This window comes from Brassica rapa, chromosome A02, assembly GCF_000309985.2.
Source record: "Brassica rapa cultivar Chiifu-401-42 chromosome A02, CAAS_Brap_v3.01, whole genome shotgun sequence".
Classification (NCBI taxonomy): Eukaryota; Viridiplantae; Streptophyta; class Magnoliopsida; order Brassicales; family Brassicaceae; genus Brassica; species Brassica rapa.
This window is the reverse complement of record NC_024796.2, coordinates 24,916,491-24,932,981: the sequence shown is the minus strand read 5'-3', so window position 1 is coordinate 24,932,981 and position 16,491 is coordinate 24,916,491. Positions and strand designations below refer to the sequence as shown.

General features: G+C 32.0%; 1 protein-coding gene and 1 long non-coding RNA gene across 2 annotated transcripts; one reads left to right on the top strand and one right to left on the bottom strand.

Moving 5' to 3' along the window:
• Positions 1 to 8,458: 8,458 nt before the first annotated feature.
• Positions 8,459 to 11,314, bottom strand: LOC103853963. The gene is made up of 3 exons (XR_630405.3): positions 9,233 to 11,314; positions 8,977 to 9,036; positions 8,459 to 8,796 (listed from the first exon to the last, which is right to left on the bottom strand). It is a non-coding gene; the product is annotated as an uncharacterized LOC103853963 (long non-coding RNA).
• Positions 11,315 to 13,850: 2,536 nt separating this feature from the next.
• On the top strand, positions 13,851 to 15,667 carry LOC103853964 (expansin-A15). Its single transcript, XM_009130856.3, has 4 exons — positions 13,851 to 14,063; positions 14,155 to 14,288; positions 14,370 to 14,682; positions 14,861 to 15,667. Exons 1-4 carry the CDS (start codon positions 14,056 to 14,058, stop codon positions 15,165 to 15,167), a joined length of 762 nt encoding a protein of 253 aa, XP_009129104.2. The 5' UTR covers positions 13,851 to 14,055; the 3' UTR covers positions 15,168 to 15,667.
• Positions 15,668 to 16,491: the final 824 nt, after the last annotated feature.

Below are 16,491 nucleotides of genomic sequence, written 5' to 3'. Positions count from 1 at the left end.
TTTCCGAATATCTGTATTTTTCCGAAGCAAAGCAAATCAAAAATTAGATATCCGTGATATACAAAGCAAATCATAAATACCTTTAAAAATCCGAATATTTGATCCGTGCCCAGACCTAGTTTTAGGTCAGTTCCAATCCAATTCTAAAACACAATCTTAATGTGATTTTAACACAAACAAAAAAATTTGAACTCAACACTAAGAATCACTTCATTTTAGTGCAATACTATAATTTCACACTTAATTCTGGTGTGATAATATTCACCGTACTAAAACACTATTCATCCAACTAAAATATTATTCACTTAATTTATTAATAAAATAAATATTTAAATAAATGAAAAATAAATATATATAATATTATAAAATAGTTTTAATTGTGAAGTTTGGTGTTATCGTTGAAAAAAAAATTAATGTTAAAATTACACTAAAATAATGTGATTTTAACACTAAAATAGTGTTATGGATTGGAAATGCTCTTTGACTTAAACTGATTGGTTTTAATTATAACTTAACCCCTCCGTTTTTCACGAGGAGTAAAACAAAAGTGATAGTCATGAGCTTGCTTAATCATGATTTACCAAATTACAATTATTGAACCTGATTCAAGCTACAAACACTCGAGGGACTAGTTGCCTTAACGCTAGTTGTCGGTAGCTTGAACTTATTGTAAATTTGATCATCTACTACCCAGTGCCGGTCCTGACATTATATGGGCCACAAGCTAAATATTTTTTTGAGCCTAATAAATTTATAAAATTAAAATAAAACAAAGAAAAAACGTAAATGTGGAGAGAAATATTCGAACCTTGTACATCTTCCCTACTCTTAAGGATGCAGAACCAAATCTGCTAAAGGATTATATTCAACAATGTGGCCGAAATGTTAATTATTATATTGAGGCCGGAAGCACATGCTTGGTCTGCTTCCCCACAGGGCCGGCTCTGCTGCTACCGAATTTGTACTGTTATCAACTAAACTGATCATTAGGTTACTCTAAAGTGACATTTTAAAGTTTTTTCTATGTCCACATAAAACAAGTTAACCTTTGAACTTCCAGACTACATGAAATTTTATACAAAAATCAGAAAACGGAAACAACCTTAGATGGAAGGGAAGTAAACCTTAGCAGGAAGGGAGGTAAACTTATGAATCAAAATCTATGGACCAGCACAATTATTAATTCAAAAGAAACAACAACATGACATATTTTGTCATTAATTCACTAAATAACTGGGCATACATCACAATTTTGAATACTAATATAATCATTACAAAATTTATGAAACACTATTTTCAGCATTACTTTACTGAAATGTAAGAGCAGCCGATACTTCTTACCAAAAATATTAATAAAAAAAAATAGAAGAAAAATTGCGGAAAGCATCAACATTATCTCCTTTTTTTTAACATTATATATATTATGCTTTTACAAACTCGGACAAATATTACATACGATTCTACCGCCGACAATTCTACATGCCTTATGAATATTCACGTCTGATTGCATCACCTGAGCCGCTCTATCGGATTCACCCTTGACGGTACTCCTTGCGCAATACTGCAGATTTCTTGTAAGTTGTTTCTTCATTAATTCGCATAATTCCACTTTCTCCGAGAATCGAAACCCAGACATGCTAGTGTAGAAGCATTAATAAACCCTTGGTCAAACCACTAGACTAAATAAACTTCCACAACATTATTTCTTCTATAGAAACCATTGCACATAAAATTTTACACATGCCCTTTCATAAGTGCATCTCCAAATGAGATGTCAAAACGTCATTTTAGTGTTAAATTTTGACTTTTCATCTCCAACGAGACGGTAAATACAACGCCATTACAGTGTTTTGCTGATTTTTGCAACAATATTACACTAAATATAATGGAGGACTGTAACGAGGGGATACATTTTTTTCTTTTATTGTTTAAGTAACTTAATTAGTTATATTTACTTCTAAAAAATAACAAATAAAATCCACTTATGTAATTATGATATTAAATTTTTATTTATCATAAATTTTTACGTGATTTCTAAATTTTAGTAAATATAATTATTAATTAATGAAATATTTAAATAGAATTAAAATACATAAAATTTATTTAAAATACATAAAATTACCCAAATAAACACCAAACAAACATAAAAAATGCATACAAGAAAAAAAATCTGCAGAACTAAAAAACAAATTGCAAAAAAAAAACTGGAAAAGATCAGATAGAGTAACAGAATAATCTAATGTTCCCGAAATTTCTTTATCAGCTTTATCAAGATAATTATAATATGGGATATAATCTTCTTGGTCATTTGGTGACATTTGATTTTCAGCTTGATCTCCTTAATATTGTCATGTTTGATATTGTGATCCATGATATTGGTATTGGACACCTTCTTCATGTTCGTTAGATTGACTTGTTTGAGCTTGTTTTCTTAATTTTTTTTTTCGACTTTCGATATAAGCATGAGACACATGATTAGTTATAGAATTCAAATCTGCGAATAATATTTTATTATCTTCTTTCATTTTTGCTACCTCGACCTTATGCCTTTGAATTTCATTTCGTTCAGAATTACCTTTAGTTATAGCTTTGAGAAGTATAAATCCAAAATGGTCCATTCTCGTCCAAACAATTCACGATCTGCGTGGTTCCAAAAAATTATTCGCAATGAAACAAGAAGCTTGTAGGAAAGACGTTGAACATGCATTTGGAGTATTGCAGTCAAGATTTGCAATTGTGGCAGGACAATCACGCATGTGGAATAAAAATGTACTAGGATAAGACCTACTCAGGATAAATTTATATGAAAATTATTTAAGAAATATCGTATAGAAAAAATATTATGTTATTGATCAAATTAATATATTTAGCTCTTAAACAATTTTTTAAAACTTTTTTGTTAATTACATAATTTGTTTACTAATGAACTGATCTCATTATTAAAAATATTTTAGGTTAAAAAATTATTTATCGCATAAAAACCTAACGTTTAGGCTGAAGAATCTCATGCGTACTATTTGGTTACAATAAAACTATGTCAACTCGGTTTTATATCATGATTTAGCAATTTAAATGATAATTATGGTTATGAAAAGTTTACGTTCACGTGTCAATCCTATCTATCTTTGATAGTTTTCTCATTTTTGTATCATTTAGGTTATTACTCGATATAAATATTGATTTTGAGTTTATTCTCATTTCTTTCTTTTATTTTGGACTAAGATTTAGAAAATGTTTAAGATTCAAAATTATTAAAAAGATACATATTTAGGTTAAGATCTGCGCCTTGTACAGAATAAATACTTACTTTATATTTTTCTGCATATTATGAAATAATAAAATAATAATTATATATTAAATAACTAAGAAATTAGTTACTATTATGTAATAAATTAGCTTGCACATGTAAATCAAATGATCGCTTTTGTTTATTCGCAATCATTTTAGAATAAATAATTCAAAATAATCAATCTTATCTATCGTATATGATAAATAAATTAAATTTAAACGATATGAAGTATATATATATAGTATATATATATATATATATATTAACATAAACACCTATTAAAATAAAATTACTTATTTATATTATTTTATTATCACAGTATCTTATTATAGAAAATAATTTAAACATTGATCACAAAAGTTTATGTGAGACTTTTAACAGTTTTAGTAATTTATACTCGTTTTGAAAAATTCAAAATACAAACATATAGAAAAAAATCTAAATTTTTAGTATATGATTACTGTAATTGTGTAATTTATTTTAATAGTAAAGAATTAAACAAAAATGATAGAAATCATACATATTATTAGCAAATCTTCATTATTTAAAATTATTAATTACTATATATATCATACAATTAGTTTATTAATATGTCCATATGAGTCTGTAAAGTGGATGACAAAACAAAAAAATCATAATCACATTAGGTAATTCCGTAGGTTTTATTTAAGGAAATAATATATAATAAATAACAACCTTTCTTTAGTTAATATCATATTGATATCATATAGTTGGTATTAAATGTTTCTAGTGAGATCTAAAAATCAAATTGGACCAACATGTTTTTCAATTTTAATGTGAGGCTGACACGTATGACTAATTAACTACCTAATTGATTGACACATAAGAAAATGGTCTTTTTTAATTATTACAAAATTGAGATTACATCTTTTCAAATGTTCATCAATTAATATATAGGGGATTACATGATATAATGATAAATATATTATAATACATAATATGATCATCGAGGATGAACGTGATATTGATGCAACACTTGAAGAACAAGGTAAAGTTCCAAATGGGGAAGTTGAGATGACAAGTGTTGATGATGCTCGATTTCAAGAATTTTTAGCTCGGCACAATAGAATCAAAGACCGAGATGCTCATATTAAACGTCGAGATGCACTAATCGAACATTTGTGGGGGTGAATATGGTAATTCTAATAATTAGAAAGATGTAATGTTTTTTATGTAATGTATTTTCGTTTGTATGTTTTAAGTTATTTTAATTTCGTATGTATTTTCGTTTGTATGTTTTTAGTTATTTTAATTTCATATGTATTTCAAAAGTATTATTCAATAATTATAATTATGTTTTAAATTTGTTAGTCTAGTGTTTATTAAAAATTATTACTTGTGTATCTTATATGAATAATAAGTATTATCAATAATATTTAATATTTGAGAGAATTTTTTATTTAATAATATAATAGTGGAGAATATTCTTTTTAGTGTGATATTTAGTGTTGTCTTTGGAGATGAAAAGAAATTTAGAGCTAAAATCACACTAAAATAGTGTAGTGGTTGCAGATGGTCTAAATGGTTGAATTTGTTTTAAGTTTTAACACAATAAATTTAAATTACATAATCAAATTATATTTAGATATTATTCTCTCCGTTTCATAAAGTTACATATTCTATAGAAAAATTTTGTTTCATTATTTTTGCATTTTCAATGCATGTTTTATTAACTAATTGCAAACTTAAAAAAAAAAACTTAACTGCACTTATTAGTTTTTTATTGACTTAAAATTATGAAAAAAATTATAAAATAATTATGTAAATTTAATGTATTTTATTAAAATATGTAAAAATTTTAAAATATGTAATAATTTAGAAGGGAGAGAGAGAGTAATATAACAATATATGTAAGAAACTCAGTTTAAAAATACCATCAGTAATGTGCTCTTAAGGAAAACAAAGTCTTGTAAGATGTATTAAGGCTTCGAATGGTGACCATCGTCCCGCTCTACCCCGCAGTTAACAGTAACAAAAATCTCTATATATAATATATATCTATATATTTTTATAACTGTTTAAACTGTACCGTAGTTGAATCATTTGTCCCGCACCACTCAAGCCGCAATCACCATTCGGACTCTAAATTAGGCTGAATACAAGGTAATGGCAGTTTGGTAGATACACGAATTTGCGCCAGATAACCACAGTAGACATGCGTCCAATGTTGGCCGTTGAAAGCTTTAATAAATCAACGGTGTATATGAGTTCTAATAAAGTTGTAGACAAATACCTCAAAAGAAGAGGAATAGCAAAAGGCTGCCTTTGGAAATCTTGAATGTGGTTGAGCGGTTAGTGGTCGTTTGACTGATAACATAATTTAAACGTTTTTACTTTAGTGATTAGTTAATTTACCATATTAAAAATTAAAAAAAAAAACAAAGATATGAAACTTTAGACTTTAGTTGTGGTATAGCAGCTTCACAATCAAAGCATTTGCTCAACAAAAAAAAAAACAGAATCAAAACATAATTGGACCAACGGTTAAAAAAACACCAAATGTCAGGAAAATCATGGTGTTATATATTATGTATTTTAAAAATACTTTTGTAAGAAAATTAAAATTTAAGAACTGAAGACTGCAAATTCTGCAAAAGACATTACAGCAACGAAGTTTATCAGCTTTTTGAGGAAGCTAATTTTTTAGACATTTTATTTATGAGTGAAGTATGAATTAAATTATATTTTCTCTGTAAAAATGTTTTGACCACATTGGAAATAGTGATTATGGTTCTTAACTTCATAAATGTATATAGAAATATTACTCCAAAAGATCACGGTGTTAATGACTAGGCTCCAGACAGCAAATCATAGTAGGTATCGTCGTTAATCGCAACGCAGCATTGGAAAAGATACGATTGATAATATTTTAAATGATGTGCATGCTTTTATGCGATAGGTGTCAATTATTCTCGAATTTGGAGACCCAACCGTGCTGGTTTTCCGAATGTACGAATAGATAATATGCTGGTGAATGATACTAAGAGCATTTCTTTTAAAATAGAGTAAAAATAAAAATAAAATAAAATTGTTATAACTCTACTTTATTTTCTACTCCATAATGGAGTGATGAACAAACAAAAAATAGATTATTTCATTTATAGAGAAAATTTCATTATGGAGTGAGATACGAAGTTGGATTAGAGCATTCCTTACTTCATATTCACTTTTACTCTATTTTAAAAAAAAAATAAAGTAGGGATGAAGATGCCCTAACAATCTATTTATTTTGTCAAAAATAATCGTAGTACTATCAATTATCCGAGCCTAAAATTTGTAAGTTCTCTTATCAGTATATAACTTTTTGTTTGACATAATATTGTTATTATGTTTATGCAAGTTCTCGTATACGAAACTGATATATACTATATTGGAAGCTTACACGATAATTTCTGGGTATTACTGGTCAATGTTTAGAGTAAAAACAATTAAGAAGGAAAAATTACAGTAAGCTAAACGAAAATTTGGTACGAGTAAAATTTGTCCTCTTCTTTTATTTCTAAGTGGAAAAACCAATACGCATGCATTCAAACAAATATGAAGCAAAACAAGAGTTCTTAACTTTTTTTTTTGGTAAAATATAAAGATATTAGAGCGATTTGCATCAAAAATACAGCATAACTTAATAATTTGCAGCTATGGAAAAAGTTAATAAAACATGATTCAGCCCAACCCGTTTAGAGTCAAAATGACATTTTTAACCCTATCAATCTAGAAAGAGAGAGAGAAACAACTATCAATATTTTTCGTTTATTACTCTGCCTTTTAATTTTAATTTTATGTGTCAAAAGAGAGAGAAGGAGACGCCGGAGAAATAAAAAAAAACAAACTTTAGTTAAGATCCTTAAGATAGATCCAACTAAAAAAATCTGTTTGGAGCTTTGATTCGAGTTAAAAAAACTAAAACTAAAATTAAGAGTGGAGAGGCGATGAACGGAAGACATAAATCTGGAAACACGGTGGTGCACCACCACCAGAGAAATCTTTCTGATAACCTTCTCGACATGTGTTCCTCCTGTGGCAGATGGCTCTAATCCACTGGTTTTCCACACTTTCAGCCATCCCCATTGTAAAGTTTTGAACTTTCAATTATTTTGTAAAAAGATGTATTAGTCACTGAGATTTCTAGATTATTCTCGATCTGGTGTTTTGATTGCTCGGCAAAGTTGTTTCGTGTGTTTACTAATTCAACCTAGTGGTGTGTGTACGCATGATTACGGATACTATGCTGCTGGTGGCCAACTCTGCAAGGTTCTGGAAACCGGAGTTAGCGGTGGAGACTATAAACCGGAGTAAGTGGCGGCGATGGTTCTTATGAAGGGGTAATTGGACTACTGTAACCGGAGGCAAACAGTGACCAAAGAGTCAACTAAGGCGAGCCAGAGCCACCACCACAGGACTGAATCAAGAAGAAGAAGAATGCATGTCTTCAACCTAGGTTCGTTGCTAGGCCATAAATTAGTTTAGCCAGCTAATAGATATAAGTTTTTGTGTTCATCTTTTTTTTTGGATAATGTTAGATTTACTCACATAGGTACAATTCATATAGTTGATATTTATGTTAGTCGGTTATAATGTGACTTGTTTAGATCCTTTGTAAATTAGATGGTTATATTCCGATTTATCTGGATATTTTACATGTTAGTTGATATTTAGATTTAAAATTACTAGATTCATTAATGGTTATATTAATTAGTAAATGGTTATATTCCGATATATCGGGATATTTTACATGTTAGCTTATAGGGAGATTTACTGGTATATAAAAACAATATCTATAGTATAGTATGTATGGTTATTTTAGTGACTAATCGCCATGGTGTTGGCTAAACATAAAATTAACTCTATAACCAATAACATCACATATAATTAAATTTGTGTACGGCTAAACATAAAATTAGCTCTATAAATTTATGTACGGCTAAACATAGTAATCTAATAGGGAGATTTACTGGTATATAAAAATAATATCTATAGTTTAGTATGTATGGTTATTTTAGTGACTAATCGCCATGGTGTTGGCTAAACATAAAATTAACTCTATAACCAATAACATCATATATAATTAAATTTGTGTATGGCTAAACATAAAATTAGCTCTATAAATTTGTGTACGGCTAAACATAGTAATCTAATAGGACGATTTACTGGTATATAAAAACAATATCTATAGTATAGTATGTATGGTTATTTTAGTGACTAATCGCCATGGTGTTGGCTAAATATAAAATTAACTCTATAACCAATAACATCACATATAATTAAATTTGTGTAGGGCCAAACATAAAATTAGCTCTCTAAGGAATCGCTTGTTAGCCGGATATAACATTGTAAAGATAAATAATCTGACTTCGGCGTTTCACATTCATCATCTGCACCAATAAATCTGACTTCTTGATCTCATCTTCAAACTCCGGTAAAAGAAACACATTTTTCTCATCAGCAGCAGACTCTTCCTTATTAGTCCTCTCCGTTTAATCTCCTCTCTAAAGAAGAGAAACAAAACAGCAAATTAAAAATCCAGAACATTGTTAACCACCATTAGTGTAACTAGCAAATCAGAAGCCAAATATTCTACAGATTATACAAGTCAAACTACAAAAAGCAATCAGAGGTTATACAATCAGAAATTGTTTTTCTAAAAAAAATTAGAAAACTGAACTTACCTGGAAACTGTGTGCAGCTTGAGGATCATTAGGGTTCTTATCTGGATGAACTTGGCGTGCCTGTGTAAGAAATTAAACAAAAGAGCCAACAATCACTATACTTGTTCACATCGAGTTTCAAACTTTAATCTCAACTCTTGACTAATCGAATTGCCATTTCTCCCAAATTCAGCAAAAAAAAAAAAAAAAGTCTCTTGCCAGATTTATGAGAACAACGAAAACAGAAAAACCAGAAACCCAAAGATAAAATTCAAACCTTGATGTAGTAAGCTCTCTTGATCTCAGACTCTGTAATACTCTGTTTCCTTCACAATCTAATCCAAACCGAATCTGCACTAACTCAGATCAAAGCTTCGACGGAAGAACACAAGAGACCAACTTCTCTTCTCCCCTTGAGCAAATTCAAAATCAAAGCTTTACTCTTTCCTCTTCTTCAAAATTACTTTTTTTTTGTTTGTTCGTTTTCCATAGACGAATCAAAGAATGAAAGATTTTACTTTTCTTAAAGGCTTCGATTTCTAGGTTCAAGAGCGAGAGAAAGAGGAAATAACCGAGTGATGTGAGCTAGGAGCATGGCTATATTGCGAGGTCTTTGGCAACAGAAGGGTCGGAACCGATGCCTCCGACGGAAGAGATGCTGAGAGCAGTTGCTGTCGGAAGAGATCGACGGAGGCTTTGAACTGTTTGTAGATTAATTGGAGCTCTGTTTCGTAACCATCTGGGGCACATTTGATTATGCCTTGGAAGATGGGGAGACTGAGCTCTCGGAACTCCGGCGTATGACCTAGAGATCTAGAGTCGGAGGTTTTTGTGAAAAGATAGAGAGAGAGAGAAAGAAACAAGTTTTTTTTTAACTTTCTCCGTAGGGGCAGAATGGTCATAAAATCAAGCGCGTGTCGATGAAAAATACACTTTTCCATATCTGCAAATTAGGCGGTTATGCTTGTATAGGAGTCCCAATTTCTCAAGATATTATTACCAATTTTCGTTTTTGACAGAATTACAGAGAATAACACGAAGCAGAAAACAAGAAAAACTAAACAACGACTCAATTTAGAAGCAAAAGCCAGACAAACACACTACCACAACTGCAGTCCCGGAGTCGACTAATTCACACCAACAACTTGCCGCAAAAAGATGAACCAAGTTCAACCGAGAGCCGGAACCCGATAATTTTGGACTCCCCGATGAATCCGCTCTTAAAGATAATGACCCACCTAAGAACAGCTCGCCGATAGCGTCAATCACCTGACCACAAAACAAACAGCAACAGCAGCGACCTAACACAGCTTCAACAACCAAATCGAGCTTTTATTTTGCCCGGATGCGACCTGTACATGGTGCCGATCCGAGGAAAACAGGCTGCAACCTCTGTACTCCATAATCTGAGCCCAACCTGCACACAATTGCCTCCCTCACCACCACAAGAAGCTCAAGTAAGCCCATGTAGTGCTGGGATGTGAGCGAAGACCGAACGCAAGCTGTGACAGTCAAAAACACGAGAACCATCACACGTCTGTAGCCATCGAGAACCGACGAACTGAAACTGGAGCTGCTAAAGCCATCGCTTGCACCAGCAAGCATGAAATGAAGAACAAGGCTAATTCCCAACCGAAACCCACTGAATTCGACAACACTACAAGACGTGCCGACTTCGGATAGAATCAAGCCGGGAAAACAGATCATGAACCGCGAAGAGGAGGTTCGAGGTGAGGAGGAAGAACACACGGCCACTGAGACGGCATAGACGACCATCCTTTAAACCACGAGCTAGACCTTGCGCGAGCCAGCCACTGAGCTTGAGCACCATCCCTACTGCGTGTTCAAACCCACAACCCGCCGCCGTGGTAGAAGGATCCACCGGCACACACCACACCAATAGAAAGAGAACCCGAGCTCACGAAACAACGAGAGCCGAGAAACTCGATCCCAAGCCGAGCGACCCCTTGGACCTGTAGCGGCGAACCGACATTGACCCGTAGAAGCCACGCCGACCCTCCCACTCGAAGACAAAGGAAAGCTAGACGAGATCGAACCGTGAAAAATCGATCTCGATTCAACCCAAAAAACCGACTACAGCCACCACCAACCTCTTAACCCACTCGCCGAAGCCACAGAGAGACGGAGAGACCACCAGAGAAGAAGCGCCTCTGCAGCGGAGCACTCACTGGCGTCAAACCCTAGCCCACGACTCCGTACATATCGAAGGTAAGAAGACTGGTGAAGCGGCGGCAGCAAAACGAGAAGGGAAATAGAAGGAGGGCCCTCCGGACGCCGGTACGCGCCGTCACGCGCCGTCCGAGCTCCGGGGGAATCAGATCTCAGAAAGTCGTCTTCAAGAGATAAGCTGGAGAGAGAATGTCGCGTGTTTCCTTGAAAAAAAAGGAAAACCCAAGAGTTCTTAACTTTTTAGTACTAAACAATCTTTTTGACTTGGAAGGATAAGGGATCCAAATTATAAAAAAAAACATCCCACTTTATTTGTTACCTCTAATTTAGAAGTTCTAAAGATGCATTCCACTCTCACAAATAGAGAACATATGCTTTCTCAAAAAGAAAATAGAGAACATATACAACTTTTTTTTATTTCGTTAAGTGAAACTATCTGTGTTTCTTATCAGATAATAATTGACATAAAGAACCTTAATAAATTATTGTTTTCACCTTAAATAAAATGATAATATGTCTTGCTATTAAAGAAGGAGAGAAAAAAGGAGAGTTGGCCCATAAAGATACTAAAGAAGAAAAGTGCAGAAGAAGAACCACACGCGTCCAAAGTTCTAACCACCAAAACCGCCTGCAAGTCTCCCACCCATGTGCTTTCTATTCCTCCAAAATTCATTTATGCGAGTCTCCTGACTTTATTTCAAGGGAGAATTTGCTCAATATACAAAACAAAAATGGAAATTAAGCATATGACATTGATTTTGACCTATTTAATAAACTAACATTTATGCTAAAGTTTTGTCGGTTATACCCTCTTTACTTGCAGGTACCCGGTTAAGAAGAAAAGTAACGTCGATGAGAAGAGAGAAACATGCGTTAATGATCACCATTAATAATGAAATCACATGAAGTCACTTACATCACATCACATGCATAGTTACCGCACATTTAATTGACATGTAAAATAAATGGATAAAAACAGAATATTTCTAAGAGAGGTATATTCCATTTACGTCACATGCATAGTTACGTCATCAATTTATTCACCATATGCAAAAAAAAAACAACACATTTGTCAAACAGAAAGGAAAACAAATATACAATATAGTAAGTAACTTCAAATAGAACATAATCATATAGATAATGAAAATATAATATAGATATAACACAACATACGTAAATAATGAACTACCGAATCTTCCTATACCTAAATTTCTACTTAGTAAATCTAAACCCTAAGTAGGATCCTATAAACCCAAATACAATCTATAAATTAAAATTGAAATCACATTTACTTGTTCAGTAAATAATACATAGTATGGATCTTATATAAAATAGTATATAAATGTATGTTCTATTTACATTAATTGAGCATCATATGTAAAATAATATAAAAATAAATAAGAGCATTTATTGATGAAAATAACATCTTTGAACTCGACATGATCCTAACATTTGTGAAACACTCGGATGAAATTAAATTTATATTGCAAACAATCATAAATAAAGAAAATAATATAGAGAAACGTAAAGAATAGACCACTATATCTAATAGTATAGTAATCTTATATAAATAACCGCAATAAAGAATACATACTATACTATAATTCCGCCGAATATAGTATAGTCTGCAACTTCATCTTCTTCACCTCATACTTTTTTCCAGACATAATGATTCTCCTCTATTATGTTTTGTTTCCACCCCTCTCGATTCTACAATCTAGAGACATCGCGTTTGTATAGCTGTCCGAGTCTTTTTCGTTGTCTTTGCTTCATCTTATTTGGGTATTGTTACCATAGTAGCCATTGTTGAGAGGTTTCCAGATATGAAGAAGAAAATGATAATATGTGAATAGAAGGTAAACCACGACTTAGTAAGAAATTTGTTAATTATAATTTTTAGATAATTATTTAATATATATTTAGTAGCAGGTTTCTTCGGTTACATAGAAGGGTAAAAGTGTATTATTATATAATATACACCGTGTACTCTAGCAGATTAGGTATAATAGTTAGATAGTAAATTATAAATTTTTTGTTAGCTATAGGATGCAATTTCCCTTATTTCAAAAGCTTGCATGCGATTTTGGAGGAAAAAAATCACCACAAAAAAAAAACTCTACAGATATCATCACAAGAAAGAAAAGAATCCTGTTTTTTTTTCTTGTTGCTTTAGGTTGAGAATCCCGAACCTTTGTAAAAATCAAGTATTGGTAAAAAAAAACGTTTTAGTGTCAAAATTTTATTTTTAAACTTAGTTGCAGAACAAAAAAAAGTCTCCAAGTGTTGCCCACATGTAAATGTCGCAAAATGAAACTAAGTAGGGCACTGCTGGAACGAATGTAACTAACAATAATACTCCCTCCGTTTTTTTATATATGACGTTTTAGGATTGTGCACATAGATTAAGAAACATTTAATTTCTAAACAAAAATATTATTAATTGTTTACCTAACCACAATTTAACCAATAATAAAATAGAAACTATAATATCATTGGTTATCTAGCATTAATTATTAATAAATTTTACATAGAAAATTGAAAACGTCAAATAATTTGGAACAAAAAAATTTCTCTAAAATGTCATATATAAAAAAACGGAGGGAGTAAGTTTTTAATTTCACTATTAAAATATTTTAAAAAGCAACCTTTTTAATATTTGTAACAATATTTTTTTGCGTGTTTATATAATTAAGAGAAGAACCTAGGAAGAAAGTCACGGTCAATAAGGTTAAATTATTACCGGTAAAAAAAGTTGAGAAGGTAATTAAAGCAGTGCATGAAGGGTCAAACATTCTATAAATTAAACTCCAACCATCAACCTTCTTCTTCACTCCCATCAAAGCAGCTATCTCTCTCCTTCACATTCCATTTTCTCACTTCTCCAAAAAGCTCTGCATTTTCTCTAACAGAATGTTCATGTAAACATCTCTCTCTCATCCAACCATTTTTCTTACAACTTGCTAGTAATGTATTGAGTACTAATTTTGTTTCATAATATTCCAACTGCAGGAGAATAATGGGTCTTTTGGGGGTTTTCCTGTTGGGTTTTGCTGCAATGGCATCCTCTGTTCATGGATACGATGCTGGGTGGGTCAACGCACATGCAACTTTCTATGGTGGGAGTGATGCTTCAGGAACAATGGGTAAGTGTGTCAACAAAGTTACCTTCTCTCCAAAAAAAATCATTTCAATGTTTTTAAATGAAATGTCTCTGTTGTCACCAGGTGGAGCGTGTGGGTACGGTAATCTTTACAGCCAAGGATACGGGACCAACACTGCAGCATTAAGTACCGCACTGTTCAACAACGGTCTTAGCTGCGGCGCGTGTTTCGAGATCCGGTGCCAGAGCGACGGCGCGTGGTGTTTACCTGGTGCTATTGTGGTCACAGCCACCAACTTCTGTCCTCCCAACAACGCTCTGCCTAATACCGCAGGTGGTTGGTGTAACCCTCCACTACACCACTTTGATCTCTCTCAGCCTATCTTCCAACGCATTGCTCAATACAAAGCTGGTGTTGTCCCTGTTTCTTACCGAAGGTAACACCATTTTTAAACTTAATTTGATATATTTTTTTGTAATGGGTATTTATAATTTTGATGTGTAACTCTGTTTCTGTTTAAAAGTTCCAAACTTTATGCAATTTAATATCTGGTCTTCCTAAATCATGTTATTTATGTTGCATGTTATCTAATTGTATTTTTTTTTAATTTGTAGGGTTCCGTGTAAGAGAAGGGGAGGCATAAGATTCACAATCAACGGTCACTCTTACTTTAACCTTGTCTTGGTTACCAATGTTGGTGGCGCCGGGGATGTTCACTCTGTTGCGGTTAAAGGTTCAAGAACAAGGTGGCAGCAAATGTCAAGGAACTGGGGGCAAAACTGGCAAAGCAACAATCTTTTGAATGGTCAGGCTTTGTCCTTCAAGGTTACTGCTAGTGATGGTCGAATCGTTGTCTCTAACAACGTTGCTCCTGCTAGTTGGTCCTTCGGACAAACCTTCACCGGCCGTCAGTTCCGTTGAAGTTGTGTCAACTTCGGTTTATATAGTTTAGGGTTTGTGGTAGTGTGGAGGAGAGAGAGAGAGAGAGAAAAGAGGGTTTATGGCTTTTTAGGGTTTTAATTTGAGAGCCAATAAACTTTTTTCAACTCTGAGGGTAAAATGGAGAAAATGGCTTATTTTAAGGGCCCTTTTAGTCATTTTAAGGGTTAGGGTTTATAGTAAGTGAGTATCTTGTAGAGTGGTGTGCATCTTTTAGCACAGGGACCTCTATGTTTCACCAATGGTTTCCTTTGTTTTATCACTTTTTATTGTCTTTTTTTTCAAGCTTCTGTCTTTTGGTTTAAACCGGTTAAAAAGCAGAAGCGGGGTAGGGCAGAGATGGTAATTCACCACCCGCCATGTGTTTTCTTTCTTTCTTTTGAGTCGTTTTTTATGTTATGAAATTGTAATGAAAATGCTGTGTATATCAGCTTGATAACTGTTTTCTTAATTGAGTATGAACTTTCATGTGTTTCGTTTGATTTTATTGTTCAGTAGTTTTCCGGGAAAACGGCTTATTCATGCCCGAACTAGAAATTGCTGAGAAAATACATACCTCAACTTTTACTGCAAGTCAAAACATACCTACACTAATCAAAAATTTAAAATTCATGCCTGAATTATGGATCGATAAAAAAATACATACCCCAACTCTTATTGCATGCCAAAACATACCTTAACTAATCAAAAATTTGAAATTTATGCCTAGTCTTTAGAAGTCAACGCTAATTTCAATCTATACTATTATTTGCGAAGTAAATTTTCGCAACGGAGCTCTCACGTTAAAAATTAGAGTAGCTAAAATCTATGTTACCCCTAATAAATTTTTATATATATTCTATTATATAATAAAATGAATTTTATTTGCGAAGTAATTTTTGCAATAGTTCTCACGTTAAAAATTAGATTGGCTAAATTCTATGTTACCCTTAATGAATTTTTAAATAAAATGAATTTTATTTTAAAAATCTTATATATTTTTTAAAAATAATTATGATGATTCTTATATATTATGTTGTTATCTTAAAATAAAATTTTACTATTATAAAAGTAAAAAAATTAAAAGAAGTGATTTTTTACAATATTATATTTAAAAAAAAAGATAATTCTTATATATACAAATATATCTTAAAATCACTTCTTAGAAAATATCCTTATACAAATATATTGCTCCATTAATATTTACTTAGATATTATTTTTATCTTAAATTTTAACTTTCAAAATAGTAAAATATTATTTCAAGATAACAACACAATATATAAGAATTATCCTATATTTTTAAGAAAATATAATATTGCAAAAATC